We start from the raw sequence: 27,329 nt of genomic DNA, 5'->3' as shown, positions 1-27,329 counted from the left end.
AGGGGGTTAGAAGGACCTTGTCCAACTGGGAGATGCAAGAATGGCTTCCTGGAGGAGTGTTAGACCAGAGATCTGAAGTATGAGTTAGGTGGGCAAATGAGGGCAGAGGGGTAAGGTACTTATTTATTTATTTATTTATTTATTTATTTAAAGACAGGGTCTCATGTAGCCTCAGCTGGCCTTAAACTCAGCATGTAGCTGAGGATTCCCTTGAACTCCTAACCCTCCCACCTTCAGTGGGAGTGCTGGCATTATAGGTCTGTGCCACCAAGCCCTGTTTGATGTGATGCTGGGGGTGGAACCCAGGCCTTCATGCATGCTAGGCACTCACTTTACCAACCGAGGTACATCCTCAGGAAGGACATTTAAAGCAGAAGGCACAGCAAGTGCAACCACTTCAAAGTGGTTTTCTTGCCTGCGAGGAACAAGGGAGAGGGACAGAAGAGTGACATGTACAGAGACGAAACAGAACAGACACACCCTCCTACACAGGAATCTGCAGACTTAGAGTCTCCCACGCAGACACACACACACACACAGACACACTCACTCACTCTTCTGGAATTACTGTGCTAAACAGTCCCACACACATATGCAGTATCACAACATCACACAGACATTGAAAAAGAAACCACAGTGCCAGGCTGGAGATGTAGATTAACTGGTAGAGTGCTTGACTAGCATGCAACAAGCTCCCGGGTTCAATCCCCAGGACCAGATAAAACAGGTATGGTGAAGCATGCCTGTAACCCCAGCACTAGGGAGATAAAGGCAGGACGATCAGAAGTTCTTGGCTACATAGTGAGTCAAAGCCTGGACAGGGATAAATAAGATCCCGAATTAAACAAACAAACTCCACAGGCTTCTGAGAAGTGTCAGCAAGTAAAGATGCTGCCACCAAGCCTGATGACCTGAGAGCGTGATGCTCAGGACCCACATGGTGGAAGGCAAGAACCAACTCCTGCAAGTCGTCCTTGATGTCCACATATAATGACATGCACGCATACCCCAACTCTCTCTCTCTCTCTCTCACACACACACACACACACACACAAAAAAAAAACACAATGCTTCTACACAAGTAATTACAGAAAAACACAGATACTAATATCGACATGTAGAAGGAATCACACCTGTTCTCAACACTGAAGTATTGCAGACCCACATGTTTACCCAAAATGGCAACATCAGCATACACAACACACACACACACACACACACACACAGGAATCATAAAGTAACATGGAAGCCAAATGTAGTAGTACGCCCCTGTTATTCCAGCACTTAAGAAGTGGAGGCAGATGGATCAAAGTTGAAGGTTATCCTTGGCTACAAGTTTGAGGCTAGCCTGGCCTACAATAGACTCTGTCTCATTGTCCACAAACAGACAATGGATACTAGCTCTACAGTGTGCCCATACCCTCCAAAGTGACCCCACAGATGAGTCAACACACGTCTGTCCGGTGCCTACCAAGGCGAGGTCTTTATGGTGGTTTTGGAGACAGTTTTGGGTTTCTGAGCCAGCATGGCTGGGCCATGTCCTTCCTCTCTCCTAACCAGGACAGTTCCTTCTATTGAGGGCCCACAAAACCCATGAGGGGAGAGAGGTTCACATCCTTTCCCCTGTAGCACCTGGACAGGCCACCTCTTGACAAGACAGATTGTGTGGTGCCTTCCTTAGAGTCATGAATGGGACAGAGAGGGGAGCCTTTTCCTGTGGAAGACCAAGAGTAGCACCATTGTAGAAGGGAGCTGGGGGTAAGGAGGATGCATAGATGGTGGGCGACAGCTGAGGGGGTCCTGCCCTCTTTCCTCACCCAAAGATATGCAGATAGGGCTGTGCGTGTGCCTGTGCGGCTGGATTATGGATCCCCTAAAGAGGGGAGGGAGCCCCAGGTTCCTAGATACCTGGAGTAGAGTTAAGGTTAAGTGCATGCCTGGAGGCTTGGGGTGAGGAGTGAAAGAAGTTCTAGGGTAGAGAATTTTCAGGGCTATGAGGCAGGAGGGAGGGCTTGAGCATGAAGTTCATGAGCAGATGATTTGGAATGGGAAGACTTGAGAGTTAAGGGAAGAACCGAGACAAGCACAGTGAGGAAGCCCAGAACAGAGCTAGAAGGATTAGATTTGGACCTAAAGAGTCAAGGGATGGGAGATCTTGATCAAGAGAATCTACAGAGTGAGTTCTAGATTCTACAACAGGAGACATTCTACAACAAGCCCATTTGGAGACTGCATTCTAGAACCTGAGGAAGAAATATGGGAAGCTAGAGGCAATTGGAAACTACAAGCCTAGAACCCCAGTGACTCACAAGTAATGGCAGAATTAGAAAAGGCCTAGGAGAAGGCATGTGTCTCAGCTGACAGAGTGCTTGCTTGTCATGCACAAAGCTGAGTTTCATCCCTGGTACCACATAAAGTGAGTATGATGATGTGCACTTGCAATTCCAGCATTTGAGATGTGGAGGGTAGAGGATCAGAAGTTCAAGGTCATCCTTGTGTAATAGTGAGCTGGAGGCCATCCTGAGCTATGTGAAATCCTGCCTCCTCTCTGGAAAAAAAACCCTAAAAACTAAGTTCTAGAATCCACAGGGATTTTTGGGATCTTACAATTTAGAATTAGAAAGAGTCAGGGTTCTAAGGTTTAGAACTAGAGAAATATATAAGGCAAGACATTATTAACTGATATTTTCAAGATGTGCTCTAGATTCAGGGAAATTTCAGTCATAAGATCTGAAGCAAGGAGGATTTAGTAATTGTGGGATCTAGAACCAAAGGAGCTCATGGGACAAGGTCTAGAATGAGAAGACATTTACAGAGGCTAAGTGTAGCTCAGTTGGTAGAGTACTTGCCTAGCATGCATGAGGCTCTGGGTTCAATCCCCAACACCACATAAAACTAGGCATGCATGTAATCCCAGCACTTGGGAGGTGGGTGAAGGAGTATCATGAGTCATCCCTGACTACATAGTAAATTAATGGTCAGTGAGTTTTGAGACACTGTCTCAAAACAGTAACAGAACCCAGAAGGTATTTTTTTCTTTTTGGTTTGTTTTGGTTTGTTTTTTCAGGACAGGGTTTCTCTGTGTAGCCCTGGCTGTCCTGGAGCTTGCTCTATAGACCAGGCTGTACTCGAAGAGAACCACCTGCCTCTGCTTCCCAAGTGCTAGGACTAAAGGTGTGCACCACTACCCTCTGGCTTGATATTTGAAGCTCAGTAATAGGCAGATCATCAGGTCATCTGAGAACAGAGCATCTTGGAAGTTTCAAGGTCTAGAGTTTGCATAATCTAAAACCTGGGGATGATGGAGGTAGTGAAATCTAGAACCCAAGAGAATGGGCACATGGTGTCTGGCTCCAGAAGAGCCAGCTCCAAGTTCAAGACATAACTCGCTTTACCCCTCCTTATTGGCGGAAAGCAATTCTTGAATTTTTGAGCACAGAAACCTGAAGAGAAATAAGATAGATATCATGAGGTTTGAAACCAAAATGATCTAGAAATGAGATCTGGATTTGAAACCAAATATCTTACAGATCAGAAAGACTGGAACCAACAGGAAGCTTGGAGTTGTGGGATCTAGAAACAAGAAGGAACTGTCAGTTATAAGATCAAATAGGCTCAGTTTCAAAGGCCTGAAATTCCCAGCTACTTGGGAGGCTAAGGCAGGAGGATCATGAGTTCAAGATTTGCCTAGGTTTACTGAATGAGTTCAAGGTTAGTCTGAGCAATCGATCAAGGTACTGTCTCAAAATAAAACAAAGATAGAGCTCAGTGGTAGAGTGCTTGCTTAGCAGGTGGGAAGTCCTGGATTTAATCCTCAATACCACACACACAAACAGTCTGCAATGACGGGGAACAGAGGGAATGGGAACCAGAGGGATTTTTAAGAAGTCTAGAACCAGAGGAAACTACAGGATGAGATTCTGGTGGTTGTAGGCTCTAGACCCAGAGAGCCTTACATATTATGTAACTCAAACCACACTTTAAAACACTGTGAGATTTGAAAACAGACAGAATTGGGGGCTGTGAGAGCCAGTCCAAGAAAGAGCTAAAGACTACGAGATCTGGAATTAGAAGGGTCTGAAGAAACTGAGGTCTGTAGCAGACCATGTTGGAGGTGATGCAGTCTAGAGCCAGGGGGAAGTCAATGACAGGACAGTCTAGGATCAGGGAATGACAGAGAAGGCTAGCGGTCACATAGTTTGGAACCAATGAAGACCAGAGGTAGCATAGCCTAGAATCAAAGACAGTCACAGGTTGTATAGTCTAGAACAGCGGTTCTCAACCTGTGGGTTTCAACCCCTTTGGGAATTGCCTATCAGATAGCCTGCCTAACAGATATTTACATGATTCATAACAGTAGCAAAATTACAGTTATGAAGTAGCAATGAAATAATTTTATGGTTGGGGGTCGTCACCACAACGTGAGGAACTGTGTTAAAGGGCTGCAGCATTAGGAAGGTTGAGAACCACTGCTCTGGAACCATGGAAGATTAGAGGACCTACAGTCTAGAATGAGAGAAAAGGCCAGCCAGAAAAGTGGCATGGTCTAGAACAGCAGTAGGGTCATAAAGTGTACAGTCTCAAATCAGGTAAAAGACCAGAGAATGTACAGACTAGAAAGAGAGAAGATCAGAGGTTGCACAGTCTAGGATGGAAGACGGCAGAAATAACACAGTTTAGAACCATGGTGGCCAGCGGCTACAGTGTCTAGAACAAGGGAAGGCCAGAGGTCATAAGCCTAGAACCAGAGACCAATGGTAGCATAGTCTAGAGCCAAGGAAGGCTACAGGCCTCACAGTCTAGAAACAGAAAAGGATGAGGGGTATGGAATCCAGGAGCCAGGGAAAAACCATGGATTGTACATTTTAGAACCAGGAAGTAGGAAACTCTAGAACCAGAGAGCCCCCAAGCCTCTAGAACCAGGGAAGGCCCAAGGGCATACATTCTAGAACCAACTAAGACCAGGGGCTGCATGGTCTAGACACAAGGATGGCCCTGAGTCTTGTTGTCTAGAACCAGGGAAGATGGAAAGTGGTAAAGCCTAACACCAGGGAAGGCCAGAGGTGGTTGTATAGTCTACAAACAGTGAAGGCAGGAGTCAAGTATTCTAGATCCAGGGAAGGTCAGAGATTATGGCTCTGTTGAGTGGAAGAAGTTGCTGGCTACCCCTAAAATAGGAAGATCACAAATGAAGTCACTATTCAGGCAAGGTTGGTGCCAGCAGGAAGTCAGGAGCAGAAAGGGTAGGCAGAGCTGGGTGGCGGTTTGGAAGGCTGAGACTCCACAAGTCACTGGGGGTGAGGTCTGACCCAGAGTCTCCCCACCTTTGCCACCGCGGAGGGGGAAGATCAGAGTCCAGCATTGCTGTGGGCCCTGTGCAATGCAGAGTACCTGAATGCGTTACTGTGAAAAGGACAAAGTCAAGCCGATAGAAGGGTGACGGAAAATCAAAACCAAAACCAAACACAAAAACAAACAAACAAAAAAATGTGATTATGGTTGTCCAAACTCCACGGGGCCAGGATCAGAGACAGACCCCTGACTCTCCGAACCTTTCATTCTTCCAAATAAAGCAAAGAGAGTCAGAGAAAGAGATAGTGAGATAACCAACTATGGAGAACCCCAAGGGAAGTCCTGAGAGGAGATGGAAGGGGGGTCACACACCCCCTCCCAGAGGTAACTGAGCTGCGAACACTCCAAGAAGCCCCTGAATGGGTGAAGGCAGAGGGTTGGGGGGCTGAGGTAGGACTGAGGCTGGCTGGGAGCTGTGGAGGGCACTCAGAGGAGAGAGGCCCCATCCTGGGTGTGGGCTGCTGGTGTGGAGTATGGATGAGTCCTTTCTGGGGTAGAAGCAGGGAACTGGGAGGAGGGCTGACTCAGGGGGCCTGGGCCAATCCTGCTGCTGGTGGGCCGTGGTTCCTGGGCTGGATAGTTTCCTCATGCTGGTAGAGAGAGAGCAGCGAGGGAGCTAGGCCTGTAGAAAAAGGGAAGGTAAATCAGGAGAGAATTAGCACCCAGTCATATACACACCTGCATCTAAAAGCAGGGAGGCAGTGTGGCCGGATGGCTCAGTGGGTATAGGTGCTTGCTGCAAAGCCTGGCCATTGGAGTTGGAGCCGTAGAAGCCATATGGTGGAGAGCGAGAACAGACCACTGAGTTTGATCCCCGGGACTCACTCGAAGCTTCAAGTGGAGCCAAAGCTTTTGACAGCTGCAGGGGAAGATCACCACAGAAAAAGACAAACAAGCTGAAAGGCTGCAGACCAGCATTGCCCCGCCCTGCAGCCACAAGGGGAGGTGTTTCCTGAGCACGTACTCCATCACAGTTCTTGGGTGAATTCTGCCCATGCAGCATCTCCACGAACTCATTTCTCCAAACAGTTCCTCCGGGTAAGAATTATCATCATAAGCTCCCACTGACAGACAGGGGAGCTGAGGCTTCACAGCAGCTGTCCCAAAGTCATGTGGCTGGGAGTTACCTTGTGGAATTACTTCAACTAAGCTTCGAAGTGGAGCCCTATCTGGGTCCACAAGATCTTGGCTTCCACCCCAAGGGCCTCTCTTTCTCTCCACAGGGCTCGGGAGAAGAGGGAAGGACTGCCTGAGGGCACCTTCTGCACTGGATAGTTTTATGTCAACTTGACATAAGCTACAGTCATCTGTGAGGAGGGAACCTCAGAAAATGCCCCCAGAAGATCAGGCTTTAAGAATGTCTGTAGGACATTTTCTTAATTAGTGACTGATGGGTGAGGGTCCAGCCCTTTGTGGATGGAGTCATCCCAGGGCTGGTGGTCTAGGGTTCTATAAGAAAGCAGCTGAGCAAGCCATGGGGAGCAAGCCAGTAAGCAGCATTCCACCATGGCCTCTGCATCAGCTCCTACCGCCAGGTTCCTGCTCTGCTTGAGTTCCTGCCATGACTTCTCTCCATGATGGACTACAATGTGGAAGTGGAAGTGAAATAAATTCTTTTTTCTCCAAGTTGCTTTTGGTCATGGTATTTCACCACAGCATATAACCCTAAGACACCCTCCTTCACCTACTCCTAAGACGGTTCCATTCTTCTCTCTTTTTTTTTTGGTTTTTCGAGACAGGGTTTCTCCGTGTAGCTTTGCGCCTTTCCTGGGACTCACTTGGTAGTCCAGGCTGGCCTCGAACTCACAGAGATCCTCCTGCCTCTGCCTCCCGAGTGCTGGGATTAAAGGCGTGCGCCACCACCGCCCGGCTCCATTCTTCTCTTAATCATTTGTGGAACCATCCAGAGGAGAAGGGACCTGAAGTTTCTGCATATCCAGGCTGTTGTGACTTACCCAAGGGCTCACGGGAATCCAAGAGTGGGGTTCTGGGATCCCGCTGGTTCCCTGGGAATTGTCGACCTTGCAGAAGGAAACTCTGGGAAGTTAGGGAGACAGAGTTGTCATTATCACCATCATTAGAATGAACAGCATCAACATCAGTATCACCATTAATGTCATCACCAGTACCATGACATCATCACCATCAGCAGCAGCATCACTATTGGCATGATTAGCATCAACAGCACAGCATCTTTAACATCATCAGCCCCATCTGCATCACCCCTATCACTGTTATCAGCATCACCACCATCAGTATTATCACTGTCATCAGCATCATCACCATCAGTATCACCCTCATCAACATCATCACCATAGTATTATCACCCTCATCAACATCATCACCATAGTATTATCACCCTCATCAGCATCATCACCATCAGTATCACCCTCATCAACATCATCACCATAGTATTATCACCACCATCAGCATCACCATCATCAGTATTATCACCCTCATCAGCATCATCACCACCATCAGTGTTATCAACAGCATCATCATTATCATCCCAACCACCACCCCACACCACCACCACCACCACCACCACCACCACCACCACCACCACCACCACGTATCTGACAAGACAGTATGGTGCAGTGGTTAACTGGAGTCTGGTGAGTACTAGAAATCACTGTTCTAGATATCCTTTGGGTGGTCCTCCTTCCTTTCCCTGCCTCTGTGTCCCAAGAGGCTGACCCCATTGCTGTGCAATTTTGCTGTGTTTTCCTGCTGTACTCAGATGATGGGCAACTCTAGCAGGTGTAGGAGGAGGGCTGGGCTGTGGTGAGTTGGCTGTGTCCCACTCTGGAAGGTGTTAGGCCTTAACGGCTAGGGATAGTGCTGGCCCCAATGTTATAGCAGCTCTGTGGACTTACAGATGCTGTACTCACACCATTGACAATCCTGTCATTAAATTCTTCTCAGCACCCCATCTAAGTGTGCTATCTAGAATGACTGATAATGTTGCTTAACTTCTGTGTATAACTGTCTCACCATAATGACACTGATTGAGACAGGGTTTCTCTGTGTAGCCCTGGCTGCCCTGAAACTCAGACTGGCCTCAAATATACAGAGATATGTGGGAGCCTGTTTTCAGGTTCCTTGTGGCTTTACCCAGCAGGTCCACATAGAGGATGATTAGGACCACAGGCCTGAGTGCAGGTGTCTGAGATGGTCTGCACTTGGCTGTGCCGGGGGTGGGGGTGGGGTGGGGTGGGGTGGGGGGTGTCTTTTGCTCCACCCCTTGGTGTCTCTATAAAAACCCTGGGGCAGAGACAGTCGGGGCCGTCGGAAAAGGTTCCAGGCCCTCTTGAGGCTATCCTTTATTTTCTATCTGTTTATCTCCGCAAGATTCTCCGCAATAAATTCTTCTATCCAATGTTTCCTGCTGCTCACACTCAAGAAAACTCTGGGGAGCTGTGGGGTTGGTGGGTAAACACCCCACAGAGATCCACCTGCCTCTGCCTTCTGAGTGCTGGGATTGAAGGCGTGCACCACCATGCCTGGTGATATTTATTATTATTAAATAATATTAAAGTATACTCATAAGGAATAAATAAGTTAATATTGTGAGGTACTTAATGTGGCCAGGATCGGCACGAAGTAAATGAAAGCTATTGATATTATCACTCACACAGATCATATTCAAACAGTTCTTGCAGACTCTGGAGCTGAGTTCTTTGGGAGATAGGGAGGTATTAGACAGAGGCATTGTGGAAGTCATACAATCCAGGGAAGCATTATGAAAGAAACCAGATTTTGCTGTTGAGCACAATAGGTCTTTTTTTTCTTGCTTTGTTTTTTGAGACAGGGTCTTACTATATAGTTCATGCCGACCTCCATCTGCGCATCCTCCCGAGTCTCTCTAGGGCTGGGTTTATGGGTGTGGCCACCACACTCAATGTTTATTCTTTAAACTCTGCAGTGGTCCTCCAGATCCGAGGCTGTCTCGTTTTGGAGGGGGACCATGGAAACGGAGAAGACTCCTCCTCATCTGACAAACTGCCTCACTCCTCTTGACCTACTTCGAGTCTGGCGCTAGCCATGTATTTGCAAAGTCATTTCAAGCTCATTAGCAGACTTGGAGGATCAAGGTCCTGTCTGGAGCTGGACCATTGACCTCTCCTCTGACCTTCAGCCTGCCCCTGGCCCTCTCTGGTTTTCCCATCTATAAAACAGGAGGTTTGAAACCTGCTAGGTTCAGAGGGTTGCAGAACCCCCACCCTCAACTCTCTAAACCTACCAGGCTGAGGGGAGGCAGCAGGAAGCTTCCAGGTTCTAGGCTAGGGGACCGCTTGGCGGGCTTTGTTTCCAGCAGCTCCATCCCTTTGTCCTCTGAGCTCTGGGCCAGGGCCCTGCAGAGACACAGGCAAGACTCAAAATACATGGGCAAGTGTGGGTACCCGTGTCAGAAGCTGATGACCTTCCCAAACAACTGTTCAGTCCTTTACATACATGCCTACCAATCCACCCGTCCACCCCACCAACCATACCTCATTCATCTGCACTGTGACTTCTTAGTTTCCGTACAATGAACCTTCTCATTCACCTTCTCCCCATCCCTGTCCATCCATTCATTCATCTGTGCATTCCTTTCCCCACCTACTCACTCATCCTATCCACCCATCCACTCACCTACCTGTCTACTCATTCATTCATGTATACATTCATTCATTCACTCATTCAGCTATCATTCTATCTTTTATTTATTCATCCATCTGGTGATTCATCTATACTTCCATTCTTCTACCGATTAATTCACCCTTTCAAGATCCACCTAGCCATTCATTCATCTATCCACTGACTTTTCCATTTATCCTTCTCTCCACCCACATATTATCCATCCATCTAACCACCCATTCACCTTCCAACTCCCCATCCACGCATCTATTGATAATTTTTATCTATTCATTTATCCATTTACCTAACCCATATACCCATCCACTGATTCTTTTCCCCATCTCTCTATCCACCCATCCATCCATCCATCCATCCATCCATCCATCCATCCATCCATCCATTTCCCTACAATGGCAATATAGCTCACTACTAGAGAATATGCCTAGAACCCATCAGTGAGGGGATTGGGAGTACGACTCAGTAGTTGAGCATCTAGAATCCCCTAATGAGAGGCTGAGCTACATGACCTTAAACAAGTGACTGAATGTATCTGGACTGGTGGATTTTAGATAACTGCCCTCCATTGAACCACATCCCCAAACCTTCATTGGGGATGCTAGGCGAGTGCTTTACCACTGAGCCACACCCCAGCCCCTCACTGGGGGATTCTAGGCAGGGGCTCTACCACTGAGCCACGCCCCCCAAGTCCCTCACTAGGGGATTCTAGGCAGGTGCTTGGTGGATTCTAGGCAAGTTCTCTACTGAAGAACTATATTCCCAGCCCCAATTTCTTCTTATTGTAACAAAAAGTGTCAATAAGTCAGATGTAAATGTGGGATTGATTCCTGGCTGCAGTGGGATTTGGGTAAATGGTGAGAGCAGTGGAGGGGCCTCCAGTAGGGGGCTCCAGGTAAGGGTTGGAACAAACCTGGCATATGCTGGGAACATGGAGGGCCTGGCTGGAGAGGTGGAGACAGGAAGCATGCTGAAGGATGGGGCTAATTCAGGAGAGTGAGCAAGGGCCTTCTATATGCCTGTGTTAAGTCCCGCTTTCACTGTGGCTCACCTCTTCCGAGTTCCAGGCATTAGGGAGGCTGTGGGAAGATTCCCCTTGGAGGGGCTGGAACAGTTCAGTCGTGGATCACTCCCCCAGCGGGGCAGCAGGGAGGGCTCAGGGATGGGGGGCGACAGGCCATGGAAGCTCCGAGCACGGGGTCTGCGGGCCACCCTGGCAGGTCTGCGGTGGGTTCTGGGCAATTGCTCGCAGGAGTTGAGCTGGAAGTCATCATCCATGGAGATGTAGGGAGCCAGCATCTCCAAGTCCAGAGTGTCAGGGTCCTGTAAGGGGGCAGGAGGGAGTTTACAGCAGGAGCCATGGCCTGGGGGTGGGGAGGGGAGGGTCCTAGGCTGGGTGCTGGGTGCTAGCTCCTCTGAGGTGCTCGCCTGAAGCGCTAAGTTTTTCCTGCCCTATCTCTCAAATAGGTACAAAGACTGTGTGGCAGTCAGTTCCTAAGGTGCTGCAGTGATTCTCCTTGGGTACAGTCCCCTTCCACAGAGATCAATCAGGTGGCCTGGGGTTAAAAGGACATGATGCTGCCTGTCTTTCCCATTTAACTGTAAGGCACGATACCAGTGACCACTGCCATTTATGTCACTCTGTCTTTGTCTCTGTGTGTCTATCTCTTGCTGTGTGTTGTGGAATATTATTTTGAGGTGTGTAACTTTTGTTTATGTTGCATTTGCTTAACTCTGGGAAGCTGTGTTACTGTGCCTGTCCAAAACACCTGATGGTTCTAATAAAGAACTGGCCAATAGCAAGGCAGGAGAAAGGATAGGTGGGGCTGGCAGGCAGACAGTTGATATAAAAGAAGAAAAGAGATGGAGGAGAGCAGAGAGCTAGCAGCCAGAGAAGGAGGAGGACTCCAGGGGCCAGCCACCCAGCTGCATTCACAGCAAGCCACGGAGTAAGAGAACAGGAAAAGCCCAGAGGCCAAAAGGTAGCTGGATAATTTAAAGTTAAGGAAAGCTGGCAAGAAAGAAGCCAACCTAAAGCCGGCCATTCAAAAGTAATAACAAGTCTCTGTGTGTGATTTATTTGGGAGCTGGGTGGCAGGGCCCCCCCAAAAGGCTGAAACCAAACAACAATGGCTGTGTCTTTGTGGTTTTGACCATGTCTCCCCAGCTCTGCCCATAGCTGTCTTTCTATCTCTGCACTCTTTGTCTCTGTATCTATTCTTCGTCCCTGTCTCTCACTCTCTGTCACTCTGTCTGTCTCCTTTCTGTGTGTGTCTCTCCCCCTTCTTCATCTCTATCTCTTCTTAACCCCTATCTTTCTATATCCCTGTCTGTCCTTCTCCATCTCCTTCCATCTTTCCCCTTCTTTGTCTCCGTGTCTCTCCAAGTCTCTGTACCCCCTGCCCCCATCACTGTCTTTGTCTCTGTCTCTATCTGGATGCCTGTTTCTCTGTCTCTCTGCCACTGCCTCTCTCTCTTACCTTTCTAGCTCTGTCATTTTGTCTCTATTTCTTTCTGTCTCCCTCTCCATCCTTCTGTCTTCCATTTCACATCCCCAGCCAATGAAACAATAGTCTACCTATCCAATTCTCTCTCTCTCCATCTACCCATACAGACATCCATCTGTCCGTCCATCCATCCATCCATCCATCCATCCATCCATCCCACCACCCTTCTGTAAAGCCAGATAAGCTGACCCCTTCCATGCCAGTCCTCACCTGAGCTTTATCTAGATCTGTCTCCACAGTCTTGTTTTTCCGGGCAGTGGAGAGTCTGCATGCATTCTCTAAGCCCCCAAGCAACTGATCTGGGAGATCAGCCTGGAGGGAAACAGAGCAGAAACACCAGAGACTGAGTCTGGAAGTGCTGACCGTAAGATCTTGGGGGAGAGGTAGGGGGTCTTAGAGCTTGCAGGGGGTCAAATAGCAGTGTAAACAAAGGTGTTTTTGTTGGTTTGCTTGCTTGTTTTTGTGGTTGTTGTTTTATTTTTTTGAGACATTGTCTCACATAGTGCAAGGTGACCCCTGAATTCACAATATAGCTGAGGATGACTTAGAATTTAGGATCTTCCTGCCTCTAGTTCCCAAATTCTGGGATTACAGGTGTGTCTCATCATTCTTGTATTTATTTATTTATTTATTTATTTATTTATTTATTTATTTATTTATTTAATTTTGAGGCAGGGTCTGTGATGGTTAGCTTTGTCAACTTGCCACAGCCTAGAATCAGCTAGAAAGAAGGATTGTCCATATTGAGTTGGCCTGTGGATATGTCTGTGGGTGATCATCTTAGTTAATGGAAATAGGGGCTAGAGAAATTGCTTAGTGGTTAAGAAAATTCGTTGCTTTTCCAGAGGATCCGGGTTTGATTCTTAGCATTCACGTGGTGGCTCAAAACCATCCAATAACTCCAGTTCTGGGGCATCTGATGCCCTCTTCTGGCTGCCACAGGAAGCAGGCACACATGCTGTGCATATATGTACATGTAGACACACACACACACACACACACACACACACACATTTAAACTTAATTGATGCAAGAAGACCCAGTCCACTGTGGGTGACATCATTCCCTAGTCAAGGGTCCCGAACTGCCTAAGAATAGATAAATGATGCTGAGCACAAGGGAACATGCATTCATTCATTTCTCTCTGCCCCCGAGTATAGATGTGATATGACCTACGGTCTCATGCTCCTGCCACTGTGACTTTCCTGCAATGATAAAATAAAACCCAGAAGTGCAAGTCAAAATAAACCCTTTCCCCCCTGGAGTTTCTTTTCTGAGGGTGTGTATGTGTGTGTGTGTGTGTGTGTGTGTGTGTGTGTGTGTGCACACTTGTGAACGCGTACGCAGGCACATGTGCGCATGAGTGCAGATGCCCACAGAGTCCAGAAGAGGGTGTTGGATCCTCTGGAGCTGGAATTAGAGGTGATTGTGAGCCATCCAATGTGGATGCTGGGAACTGAACTCTGGTGTTCTGCAACAGTAAGCATTTAACCACTGGGCCATCTTTCCAGCTCCCTTTGTCAGGACAGTTTATCATGGCAACAGAAAGGAAAACTAAAGCAGGATCTCATTCCAGGCTGGCCTTGAACTCTCCCTGCTTCAGCCTCCCAAGTGCTGGTATTGCAGGAGTGCACTTCTATGCTTGGCTGTTTCGATATTTTTGAGGCAAGGTTTCATTGTGTAGCTTAGGCTGGCCTTAAACTCAAGCCCCCTGCCTCGGCTTCCCAAGTACTGGGATCATGGGTGTGTGCCACCATATTTATCTTGTAACCTAGTTCTTAGAGAAACCCCATCTCATCCCTAAGACGGAGAAACTGAAAACAGAGAACAGCAAGGCTCAAGCCCGAGGCCCGAGCAGCACAGGTTCTGTATGCTCGGAGAGGTGGCATTGCTTACCGGAAGAGGACTTTGGGGTCTCCGTGTAGCCTGTGGGGTGCTGGGGGTGGTGGCTATGGGAGGCCCATCCAGGATGGGTGCCATGAGGCGGCGCAGGTCTGGGCTACAGAAACGGCGAGGGTCAGCAGCCAGGGAGGCCTCACTCAGGGCCGGAGGGTGCAGGAAGGCCAGGATCCGGGGAGCAGGTGGGTCTGCAGGATGAACGGAACACAGTGCGATTACACAGGGCTGAGGGCCAGCCCCTGCTCTGCTGTGCTCAGCCTAGAGGATGCCGGTTACATCTTCAACAGCACGTGAAGATGGCCATTGTGTTTACTGGTGGAGAGGAGTGGCCGGAGGGCCGTTTCATAGTCAGATTGCAGTGGCGCCCTGGAGGGTCCTCGAGGAAGGGCCTAGGGGCTGCGAACAGCACCTGGCCATTCCATTCCTATGTGTTGAGACTGGCTGGAGACCCCCTCCCCCACAAGGAGTAGGGAAGTGTGAGCGTAGGGGACCACAGCGGAGGAAGAGAAAGAGACAGGATACTCAAGCGATCATGGCACTCCTGGATACAGGGAGGACAGCAGGGAAAAGCATTCTAAGCAGAGGAACTGCATGTGGAAAGGCAGTGAATAAAAAGGAGTGCGGCGTGTCCCGAGAGCTGAGAGGAAATCGGTGTGGCTTGGTGGGTGCGTGGTCAAGGGGAGAGAGGCAGCAGACGGTCCCACGGGGTCTTGTGAACCACGCGAATGCATCTGACCTTTCCTCTAGGGGTCCTGAAGACACAATGGCCTTGATCCATACCTAGACCGTTGCCAGGGATACCCTTCTGCGAGGAGGTACCCCGCTGAGGGGGTCTGCGAGTGTGTTGCTCCGTTTGTTCCAGGGACAGCACCACGCCCGTCTCTTCTACCCGGCTGGGAGCGGGGCGGGGAGAAAGAAAAGTAGGAGTCAGAGAGTATCCGCGCCCACCCACCTGCCCCCAGGCGGCTGCTTCCAGTGTCTTCCTGCAGAGGCCACGTCACCTAGAAACTGAAGGGGATTTGCCAGAAAACAATCTCCCACACTGCTTTCTCACCAGGATTTATTTTGTTTGTTTTGAGATGAGTCTCGTGTAGCCCAGGCCGGCCTCAGCCTCGTTAAGTAGCCATGGCTGACCTTGAATTTCTGATTCTCCCGTCTTTACCTCCTGAGTGCTGGGATTACAGGCACATACCACCATGCTCAGGTTATGGGGTTGGAGGGTGGAACGCTGGGTTCTGTGCATGCTAGGCAAGCGTTCCACCAACTGAGCTACATTACGTCCCTAGCCCCTCGGAAATGCTTTTGCTCCCAAACATTTAGGATAAGGGAGACCAACTGGTAATGGCATTTATTTATTTATTTATGGGTTTGTTTGTTGGGCTGGGGATTGAACCCAGGACCTCATTCTTGCTAGGCAAACCCTCCTCTACTGAGCTATGTCCCTAGCTCCTGCAGTGGCGTTGAAAAGAAACTTAAAGCCTGGAGTGGTGGAGCCAACATGCCTTCTGGTGCTTGGGAGGCTGAGGCAGGAAGTTTGAGAGTTCGAGGCTGGCTTGAGCTGCTACCATGAGACCCTGTCTCAACAAGACAAAACAAAACAGAACTTGTTGGGCTTGATGGCTGCTGCCTATAATCCCAAGACTTAGGAAGCAGAAGCAAGAGGGTCAGGAGTTCAAGATCAGTCTCAGCTACATAGTGAATTTGATGTTGGTCTGCTCTATAGAAAATTGCGTCTCAAAAAAAAAAAAAAAAAAGAACCATATTCTTCATTACATTTCCAAATATGAAGAATTCATAGCTACGTTTCTATGAATAAGCATTTATTTGAGAAGCTTCTATTCATAGACGTCTCCATCCTCAAGGGAACAGGTTTATAAATACATCTTTTTTCTGTCCCCCGCACCTCCCATCCCACAGTCTCTGGCTCTGGAGACAACCCAAATGCTGGCTGGGTAAATTGGTTTTGGGGGAGTGGGTCTGAGGTTGAGGACCATGCATTCATTTGCATCCATTAGCATAAGCATCCCATAGGGCAGAACGCAGAAGTTATGACTCTACCCTCACTAAACCTGTCCTGGGGACATTCCAGCTTAAGACAGCCACCTTTATCCCCTTGGAGGACAGAATGTCCACAGTGACACAGGCACACACTCGGTACACACAGAGAGGAATGCCTGTAGACACCCAAGTATTTAGAGGAAAAGAACACACATAAAAACCTCCATGTGCTTGGTGTCAAATATGTGCATACAGGCCACATGGAGCTCATTCATTTATTCATTCATTCCACAAACACCTCTCAGTGAAGCACCACTACACAGAGGTTGATAACAAGGACTCTGAAGCTACCAGCTTGGGTTCAAATCTCAGCTCTGCCATTTCTGAGCTGTGTGGCCTTAAACATGTGACTGAATGTCTCTGGACTGGTGCACTCTAGGCAAATGCTCTAACACTGAGCCACACCCCCAGCCCCTCACTGGGGGATTCTAGGCAGGGGCTCTACCACTGAGCCACACTCCCAGCCCCTCATTGTGGACTCTATGTGGGGCTCTACCACTGAGCCATGCCCCCAGCTGCTCTCTGAGAGATGCTATGCAGACAGAGCTCAGCTCCCCATCCCACTCCTGGCCCCCAGGCATTTCCCCAGTTCCTCTGTGGGTCATTCTAAGCAGGTACTCTACTCCAAATTTTATCAATTTGAATTCCTAAAGTGAAAATATGCAGCAATATGATATGTTGGCAAGGATGGAGACCACTGGAAGTCACATAAACCGCTTAAGGGAATGCAAAATGACACAGCACTGTGAAAACAGTTTTTCGGTTCCTTAGAAAGTTAAATTTTCATGGAAACATATGACCCACCCATTCCACTCCTAGATGTTTACCCAGGAGAAATGAAAATGTTCACTCTCACAAAATCCCACTTGAGAATGTTTATAATGGCTGTTTGTATAATCCCCCCAAACAGGAAACAGCCTAAAGTCCCCCAGATGGCACATGGATAAATAAACATTGGTCCATTCATTCTCCAATGACCACTAGTTACCATGAGAAAGGAACTGTTGGTCTGGACCTAGTGGTTTACATTTGTAATCCTAGCACTCGAGAGCCCAAGGCAGGAAGTTTGCTGTGAGTTTGAGACCAGCCTGTACTACATGAGACCCTATCTCAAAACACCAATACACTTATTTGTTTTGTTTTGAGAAAGGGTTTCTCTGTGTAACAGCCCTGGCTGTCCTGGAAATTGCTCTGTAGACCAGGCTGGTCTTGAACTTACACAGATCCTCTGCCTCCCAAGTGCTGGGATTAAAGGTGTGCATCACCACCGTCCAGCAAAATATATATTTACTTACTTTTATGTGTATGGTGCTTTGCCTGCCTATATGGCTGTGCACCATGTATGTGTAGTGCCCACAGAGGAGGGTGCCCCATCCCCTAGGACTGGAGTTACAAATGGTTGTGAGCCACCATGTAGGTGCTGGGAATTGAACCCAGGTCCTTTTGAAAGAACAGCCAGTGCTCTTATCTGCTGAGCCATCTCTCCAGCCCACAGAACTACCACCAATAAATTTTTTTTAAAAATTAGCAAAGGGCCCGGGGGTGCATACCTTTAATCCTAACATTTGGAAGGCAGAGGCAGGTATATCTCTGTGAGTTTGAGGCCAGTCTGGTCTACATAGAGTTCTAAGACAGTTAAGGCCACTTAGAGAAACCCTGTCTCTAAAACACAAAAACAAAAACTAAACAAAAACATACACACACAGAGATCCATATGCATATTCCTATGGCCATATGTATTCCACACAGGCACACATATACACTTCCTTATGCATGCACAATACATAGGCCTGCCTATGCATCCCTCCACACACACTACATCCCTCTGCTCACCTGATCAGGAAGTGGACACAGATGATACTTTCTGACTGGGGGCCCCGTCCCCCTGACACCACTGTAGCCTGAGTCTGAGTCCACAGGTAGCCTCCGGTCCGGGCCAGGAAGCGATACTGCCCCGTTACTGCCTGGCCCTTGCTCAGCACTGGGGATAGGATGGATAGGGGTCAGGGTCACAGCAGAGACACTTGGGGACAGAAAGCTCAGGAAGCTGGAATTAGGAATGAGAGGTCACTGAAGACAAAAATGCAGGCCCTAGCATTTGGGGTCCAGGGGGAGGCAGGAGCCCCACAAAGCCCTGGGCTTTCTGTTTAGGAGACCAGGGATTGCTGTTAGGTGGGGCCATGCAGCAGCTGGCTCTGGCCTGGGGACATGTTGGTCACCTACAAGTGTGGATGCTCCTGCTGACTGCATCGGAGTCCAGTGCATGGATGTATTCGTAGGCAGAGCAGCCAATCAGGTCGTCAGGGCTGTAGCCAGCGATTTCTGCGATCCTGGAGTAAAACGGAGAGGTACTGGTCAAGGCCCAGACGGAGGGAATGGGCAGGTGCCAACAGCAGTGAGATGAGAGACAGAGCAGCAACAGAAAGGCAGGAGGGGGTAAGAAACAGAGAAAGAGAGTAGAGTGTGGTGATCTGTAATAACAGCACTCAGGAGGTGGAGGCAAGATTGTGAATTTGAGGCTTGAGATTCAGCAAGGCCATATCTCAAAAAACCAAAGGCTCAAGGCATGCCTTAGTGGTAGAATCTAGAATTCTCTAGGGGCTGGGGGGTGTGGCTCAGTGGTAGAGCCCCTGCCTAGAATCCCTCAGTGAGGGGCTGGGGGTGTGGCTCAGTGGTAGAGCCCCTGCCTAGAATCCCCCAGTGAGGGGCTGGGGTGTGGCTCAGTGGTAGAGCCCCTGCCTAGAATTCCCCAGTGAGGGGCTGGGGGGTGGCTCAGTGGTAGCACACCTGCCAAGCACGTGTGAGGCCCTGCATTCCACCCCTTGTACCACAACAATAAGTAAATAAGTAAATGAAAAAAGAAAATAATATGGTGTGTGTGTAGGAAAGGTGGAAAATGAAGAGGCAGAGAAGATAAAGAAAATGATGTGGAAGAAGCATGAAGATGGAGCAGAAACTCCAAAAAGAAAGAATGAAAATGGATATAGACTGAAAAAACGAGACACTTGCATTGTACTTTGCCCTATGCAAGACTAGGAGTACTGAGGGCAGGGGTAAAAGACAGGGGGACATTGTTCTCCTACAGGATAGCTGAGGGCGTTGAGGGGCAGAGAGATGAAGTCACTTGGTCAATGTTACAGACCCAGGAAATCAGAACCTAGAGTCACTGCTTCTGAGCGCGTAGCTTCGTCTGCAGAGTGCTTTCCTAGCATGCACAAAGTCCTGGGTTCCATCCCCGGCTCGCCTGTAATCCCCTCCCTCAGGAGGTGGTTAGACATTTAATGCGAGGGGGAAGGGAGGAGAGACCGGGGGGGGGGGGGGGGGGAGAGGAGAGAGAGAGAGAGAGAGAGAGAGAGAGAGAGAGAGAGAGAGAGAGAGAGAGAGAGAGAGAGGGAGAGAGAGAGAGAGAGAGAGAGAGAATGAATATTGGGGCAAAACCAACCAGAGGAGGTGGTGGATGGGTGTGGTTCTGCACAAAGCCACTGCCTACCTCTCGTCGCAGTACGTGAACTTCATGTCCAGGCTGTGGCGGCTGAGAAAGGCCCCCCGGCCCAGAGGGGGCTCCAGACTGGCTGGGTGGGGGATGGCTTCACAGATAAGCACCAGGCATTGCAGGGGAGGCTCGGAGCGAGGGCTGCCGGTGGGGGACGTCTGTGCAGGAGGCTTGTAGGCCCTCATGTGTCCTGAGCAGTGCAGCACCTTTAGGTGAAGTGGGGCGTTGTCAGTACCCATCTTAGCCTTAGGCTCCCCACGGGGCTGGGAGACCTGCGTCTGGGTCCCATAGGGAGAAAAGATCCTTAATTATTCTAGAAAGTCGTGAGGAGCTCTGGGATCCTCATTCCAACCCTCGGGAAACTTCATTCAGGAGGCAGAGGACCTTTCCATCCTCAATGTCTGGCGCCGGGAAACTCAATTCATAGGTGCTCTAATACCCTATCAGACTCAGTCCAAAGGAGTTCCAGCAAATCTCTGAGCCCGTGAGACCCCAAATCCAATAGGGAGTGCGATCTTCAGGGGTCAGACCCACCCCATTGAGACAAGGCCCAGCCTACCTTCCAGGTGGCAGCTTTGAGGTTGAGCGTGCGCCCTCTGCTGGTGAGTGTGCTCTTCATGCGCAAGGAAAAGTGGCGTTCTGTGGGGGCTTCCAGCTTCTTCTTGGACAGGCCTGGGAAGGCACAGGGAGGGGACATGCCACTAAGTGAATGTTAAAGTCTCCCCAGCCTCAGAGATGGCTTAACGGTTAAGAGTGGGTACTACTCTTGTAGAGGACCCGAGTTTGGATCCCAAAATCTATGTCAGGCAGCTCACAACCACCCACTTTCGGACCTCTGAAGTCACCTGCACTCACATGCATGATCATATCATCCCTTCTGTCTCCCCACCCCCCCCAAAAAAGAAAATAAAAATAAAATTTTCCTTCCTTCCTTTTCTATTTTTTTGGGGGACAGGGTCTCTCTGTAGTTCTGGCTGTCCTGGAACTCACTATGTAGACTAGGCTGACCTCGAACTCACAGAGATCTTCCTGCCTCTGCCTCTCGAGTGCTGGGATTGAATGCATGCGCCACTACATCTGGCAAAAATAAAATCTTAAAGTCTCCCAGCCTCATCTCCAAAGCTCAGGCCGGGAACCAGGAAAGGGAGTCCTCAGGGAAGGGAGTTCCCAGGGAAGGGAGTCCTCAGGGAAAAGAGTCCCCAGGAAAGGGAGTCCTCAGGGAAGGGAGTCCCCAGGGAAGGGAGTCCTCAGGGAAGGGAGTCCCCAGGGAAGGGAGTCCCCAGGGAAGGGAGCACTCAGGGAAGGGAGTCCCCAGGGAAGGGAGCACTCAGGGAAGGGAGTCCCCAGGGAAGGGAGCACTCAGGGAAGGGAGTCCCCAGGGAAGGGAGTCCCCAGGGAAGGGAGCACTCAAGGAAGGGAACACTCAAGGAAGGGAGCACTCAGGGCATAGCCAGTTCTCTCCACTTTTCTCTATGCAGGTGTTCCAGATCAGGGAGAGGAGGGCTGGGTCAGTTTCCTACCCTGAAAAGTGGGGTCTGGGCTTGCAGGGGACTCACTTGGCCTGGGGGTCAGGGCATCTTGGAGTTCCTCTTGGTCGCAGGGATGGATGAAATCAAAGATACTGTGTCCGATGAGCTCCAGCTGGGGGAAGGGTAGAGTTTGTAGAGGAGAGAAGACACACTTAACAGGACCCCCCCGGCTGGCTCCTACGTCCTCTGCTTATCGTGTTGGCCCCTAATCAGGTGTCTGGTGAAGGTCATCAGCCTCCTCAGTCACTCATTCACTCACTCCTTTGTTCAGCAACCAGCTATCAGCACTCAATATTTACTAGGACCCTTGCTAAATGATTAGACAGATCATAGATGGATCCTTGTCTTTCAGAGTTTACTGGGCGGTGTGCATGCACGTGTGTGTCTGGGGAGGCATCTGGGTATGGTCACATGATAATGAGATACTAGTTTAAAGACAGTGGCCCTGAATAGTTTCTTTGAGGAGGTAATGTTTGAAAAAAAATGCATTGGGCTGGAGAGGTGGCCAGGTTGGTAGCATGCCTGCTTAGTGTGGACCAGGCCCTGGATGTGATGCCAGACACAGCATCTGGGCACTGTGTCAAGTACCTATAATTCCAGAAATGGGGATGTGGAGGCTGGAGGATCAGAAGTTCAAGGTCATCCTTGGCTACATAGTGGGTTTGAGGCTAGCCTGGGCTACATGGAATGCTGTTTTAAAGTGGTGGAGGGAGCTCAGTATTGTAAGTGAAGTGAGTCTGTGGCTCTCTGGAGTAAGACAATTCTTTAAAAATAAGTCATGCAGGGTGAGGTGACCCATGCCTTTAATTTCAACACTCAGGAAGCAGAAACAGGTGGATTTCTGTGAGTTCCAGGCCAGCTTGGTCTACATATTGAGTTCCAGGCAATTTAGGGCTACATAGTAAGCCAAAAAAACAAAACAAAACAAAACAAAAACCAAAAAACCAAAAAATCCAAAATGGAGAAGAGACAGCTCATTGGTTAAGAGCACTTGCTGCTCTTATAGAGGACCTGGGTTCAGTTCCCAGGACTCTATATCAGGTGGCTGACAACTGCTTGTAATTCCAGTTTCAGGGGATCCAGTGTCCCCTTCTAGCCTCTGAGGGCACCTGCAACGTGCATGATGTACATACATATATTCAGGACCCACATGCCATGCACGTGATGCGTGAGTGTGTGCATGTGTGCTCACAACCCTCCCCCACAGTCAGTCTCCCCCATACACATAAAATAGGTAAACTTTTATGAGTAATAACAAACAAATAAAATAAAAACAGGAGTCACAAGTGCAAAGGGTGAGTCACACCTCCTGGGCAGGTCAAAGAGTCTGTTACTTGTTTCCATTTAGGAGGAGGGGACACAGATGAAAAAGTGCCCAGGGTGGGATCTGGGCGACACAGTACTCTTCCAGTAACACCTTTGTAGCTGGCTTTGATAGTTGGCTGTAACACTTTCTAGTTTAGGACTTTGGGGCAGTCACTTGTCTGACTCTGAGAGTTCACACTCACAGAGAAATTGGTACCAGGAGTGGGGTTATGCATCAGGGAGAAGGAACAGAGGTCCACTGTACAGCCATTTACATGAAAGAGAAAAAAAAAGAACACAAACTTTCTCATACAGGGTTTACTCTAAAGGTGAACTAAAGTTAGGTCTAGTCCCCAGATGTCTTGCCCAGCTCCTCTCCTCGCACCTGAGGGGTATCCACTCCCTGCTGCGCATCCTCTCATCTTTAGTCCTTCTGTTCCCTTTCTGAACGGTAAACACAGTTCTACCACGTTAGCACAACCTCTCCCTTGTTTTCCCTCCTTCTATGGCTCCCAGCGCCTTGGAGACAAACCTTCTCACGTGAACACACATTATCGACCTATTGAACTGTCTGACCTTTTTTTCCCCCCTCCCAAATTCTTCCACTGTCCTCTGTCCATGGTCCACTTAGCCATTTCTCCAAAGGGTTCCATTTCCGTCTCACTTCCGGGCCTTTGCGTGTGCCAACACTCCTCCATGTATATTAGTGATCCTCACTGCTAAGCCATTCAGGTTGCAGCTAAGACGTTCTTTCTTCTAAGCAGCCCCCCCCCCCAAGTCCATCTCCTCCCAGGCTGGGTCAGGCCTCTCAGCGCCACATTTCCTACATCTAGGCTGTCCCATCATCACAGCGCTGACCATTCTGTCTGGTGACGTTCCTCTCTCCCCTCTGCCATACTGTGAATTTCATAAAGGAAGAACTAAGGTCGCGGGGAACCACGGTCCCCCCAGCATCACCACTGGGGGAGGGGCAGGTAGAGAGCAGGCAGCTCACCTGACTGAGGCCCAGGTGCTTGCTGACATTTTCCGACAGGTAAACCATGTCTCCTTCGGCGGTGAGCACCATGACGAACCCCTCGAGGGCCTTCAGGTAGCAGGCGTCCAGTGGCTCTCCCCCTTTTCCCACCTGGTTCCACTCCCCTGGTGCCCAAGCCGGCGGGGAGGGGGAGGATGGGGCAGCTGTTATCAGTTATGGACCCACCCTACCTGGTTTCCCTCCATCTTTCCTCACCCACACGAACTCATAGAAAAGCCTGGGCGAGTGGGAGAAAATCCTAGGGGCCTGGAGTCGCAAAGAAGAGGTCAAGGCCACTAAACTTTGGAAACAGGAACATGGACTCCCAAAGGGGACATAGAATCCCCCAAGATTCTAAGACTGAACTCTCTGAGGAGTCGAACTTCAAAGAGGCCTGGGGGCACCTGGAATTCTAGAGTTGTGAGTTTTCTAGAATTCTTGGCGGGAGGGTGTGGATGGCCTGCCAGATGGGCAGAATTCTAAAATGTCAGGGATTTCCAGAAGACAGAATTCCAATACATTTTATTTATTTCCTGTGCACGTGGAGGTCAGAGGGCTGCTGACAGAATTCTAAAGGGGTGACCCCCCCCCCCAAATTCTATGGGGCAAGGGAATTTAATGGGCAGACCCTCTGTAATGAAACCTTTTCAAATTTCTAATTTTTTTTTAGAAAAAATTTCAGGAGTCTGAGTGTGTGTGGTGTGTGTGTGTGTGTGTGTGTGTGTGTGTGTGTGTGAGAGAGAGAGAGAGAGAGAGAGAGAGAGAGAGAGAGAGACAGAGAGAGAGAGAGAGAGCACTCAAGCGCTTCCTTGGGTGGCTGCTAAGAGAATAAGAAATTGAACTAGAGGAGAAGAGGGGAGAGGATGAAGAGAGACTTCCAGGAATTTTAAAATAATGGCTGGGGAGCCTCCTGGGGTGGACAAGGATTGGCTAAGCATGGTGGCTATGTGAAGCCGAGGCAGAAGGATCAAAAATTCAAGTCTTGTCTGGCCTACCAAGTTAGTTCAAGTTCTTACTGGTTGAGCAACCTAGTAAGACCCTGTGTCAAAACAGTAAAAAGACAGCTGGGTGTGTGACTCAGTGGTAGAGGCCCCTGCCTAGAATCCCCCAGTGAGGGGCTGGGGTGTGGGTCAATGGTAGAGCCCCTGCCTAGAATCCCCCAGTGAGGGGCTGTGGGTGTGGCTCAGTAGTAGAGCCCCTGCCTAGAGTCCCCCAGTGAGGGGCTGGGGTGTGGCTCAGTGGTAGAGCCCCTGCCTAGAATCCCCCAGTGAGGGGCTGGGGGTGTGGCTTAGTGGTAGAGCCCCTGCCTAGAATCCCCCAGTGAGGGGCTGGGGGCTTGACTTCGTGGTAGGAGTGCTTGGGTACCATACCCCTTGATTTGGGTTCAACCTCCAGTATGGAAAAAAGAAAACAAACACATAAATTGCCGATGTGGTGGTGCATTCCTTTAATCCCAGCACTTAAAGGCAGGGTGAGTGGACGGGAGGGGGTGGGTGGCAGAGGCAGGCAGATCTCTGTGAGTTCAAGGCTAGCTTGGTCTGCATAGCAAGTTCCAGGCCAGTCAGAGCTACACAGTGATATCCTGTCTCAAAAAAAAAAAAGGAAAAAAAAAAAACCCCAAACCCCCCAAAAATCAAGAAACAAAAAGAAAACAAACACAAAATTAAGGGGGTAGAGACTTTAGTCTCCCCCAAAGCCCAAGCCTAAGGCCTCCAGGGGCCTCCCATAGATACTAAGGGGTGGGGCCTCCCAAGGAGTCTTTCTGAGCCCAGAGCTCCGATTAGTCCAGAACTGGAAGGGCGGGTCCTCGCTCAGGGGATTCTAGAGCCAGGGAGGCGGAGGAAGCTTCCCAGGGGAGGGGCCTCCGCTGTGGGCGGAGTCAGGGGCGGGGCGTTCCGGGCTCACCTGCGGCGCAGAGGCGGTGCATGCGCAGGTAGCTGATGGTGAGGCGCATGATGGAGGCCTTGTCCAGATGCGCGCTGACCCCGCGCGCGAAGGCAGCGTGTGTGCCAGCTGGTACAGCACCTCGGTCTCCTGGCTGCGCCGGCTGCGCGCCGCATCCCGCGACTTCTCCTTCCGCAGCTCAGTGCTCGACCTGTGGAAAGGAAATTGCACACGACAGGTCACATGTGGGACGCCTCCGCTTGGGGTCCTGGCAACATCGCTGGGCACCCCCCGGCAGCTTCTCCCCTTGAAGCTCCTCTCCTTGCCCCAAATTTTAACCTATCTTGGTCCCATGCCCATGAGGCCCTCCCTGCAGCGCCTTGCTCCAGGCTTCTCCCCCAGGATATGTGCCTAAGATCTTCTGTCCTCTCCAGGACTTATCTGCAGCTCATTTCCCTACTAGAGACGTCGCCTGGGGGACAGGGAGGCCTCCCGGTGGGAGGGGGTGGTAGAGCTGGCCTGAGTCCAAAGGAGAGATGGAGCGCGAAGAGCTCGCAGCCTCCCAGGCTCCTTTCCCTCCCGGGTGTCCCCTCCCCAGCCAAGCTGAGTCTCACAGAGATATCTCAAAGTCTAACGACACACCAAAGGGGCCTTCAGAGGGGCCGGGCCCCACTAAGGGTGACACAGCAAACCAACCCCCTGCGTTCTGCCCAGCACCTCTACCCTTCAAATGCCTGACTTGTGTGTGTGTGTGTGTGTGTGTGTGTGTGTGAGACAGAGAGATCGATCTCGATCTTTTACCAGTAATATTAATATCTATCAATTATCCATTTTCATTATTAGGTCATTTTCCCCTGCCAAGTGCCAAACCCACTTCTTTAATCCCAGCACTTGGGAGGCAGATCTCTGAATTCGAGGCCAGCCTAGTCTACATACGAGGAAGCCTAGGGTCATCCTTGGCTTGGGCTACATGAGACCCTATCTCAATAACAAACAAGCAACCAACCAGACAAAACCCCAAACTTTATTTGATACCGTAGTCTATTTGACAGGGTCTCCCTGTGTAGCTCAGGCTGGCCTTGAACACCTGATCCCTTGTGCCTCTACCACCCAAGTGCTGGGATTATAGGTTTGTGCCTCCACACTTGACTCGTAAGTCTCCCTTTTGAGTTTTTTTTTTTTCCTTTTTAAAAAAGGTATATTATATCTAGTCCTTATATTCAGTATTATTGATGCTTACAAGATTTCTGACCCACAAACCAGCCCTATGTGTTTGTCACATGTATAGTGCCTGTGAGCACTCATCTGACCCTCAGCGGAGCCCAAGGGAACTTTATTATTATTTATTTTTATGTATTTATTTATTTGGTTTCTCCAGACAGGGTTTCTCTGTGTAACAGCCCTGGCTGTCCTGGAATTTACTCTGTAGACCAGGCTGGCCTCGAACTCACAGCGATCTGCCTGTCTCTGCCTCCCGAGAGCTGGGATTAAAGGTGTGTGCTGCTGCCCCCAATTACTATTTGAGAGAGCGTCTCATGTAGCTCAAGCCAAGGATGACCCTTGGCTTCCCGATCTTGCCTCCACCTCTTGAGTGCTTGGATTATAAATCTATAGGCCTGTCACTATGCCTGGGCTCGACAGGGGGAGGGGGC

The 27,329-nt window shown here is 49.6% G+C and overlaps 2 protein-coding genes across 2 annotated transcripts in view; one reads left to right on the top strand and one right to left on the bottom strand.

The window, feature by feature from the left end:
* Nucleotides 1-8,494, top strand: part of Ccdc8 (coiled-coil domain containing 8) — a 50,316-nt gene extending 41,822 nt beyond the window's left edge. The window contains exon 3 of the mRNA XM_059281100.1: nucleotides 8,474-8,494. The gene's annotated coding sequence lies outside the window, so the exon portion shown is untranslated. The remainder of the gene's footprint in view (nucleotides 1-8,473) is intronic.
* On the bottom strand, nucleotides 1,460-25,853 carry Hif3a (hypoxia inducible factor 3 subunit alpha). Its single transcript, XM_059281118.1, is given in 14 exon segments — nucleotides 1,460-5,974; nucleotides 7,308-7,389; nucleotides 9,596-9,707; nucleotides 11,039-11,310; nucleotides 12,705-12,806; nucleotides 14,391-14,581; nucleotides 15,174-15,286; nucleotides 18,285-18,432; nucleotides 18,675-18,781; nucleotides 19,942-20,150; nucleotides 20,504-20,616; nucleotides 21,501-21,585; nucleotides 25,699-25,790; nucleotides 25,793-25,853. Coding segments are annotated over 14 exon segments (1,785 nt in total). The 3' UTR covers nucleotides 1,460-5,876.
* Between the last annotated feature and the right edge of the window lie 1,476 nt (nucleotides 25,854-27,329).

The sequence above is a fragment of the Peromyscus eremicus genome, chromosome 1 (genome assembly GCF_949786415.1).
Source record: "Peromyscus eremicus chromosome 1, PerEre_H2_v1, whole genome shotgun sequence".
In the NCBI taxonomy this organism is placed as follows: domain Eukaryota; kingdom Metazoa; phylum Chordata; class Mammalia; order Rodentia; family Cricetidae; genus Peromyscus; species Peromyscus eremicus.
This window is presented reverse-complemented; position numbering and strand designations above follow the sequence as displayed.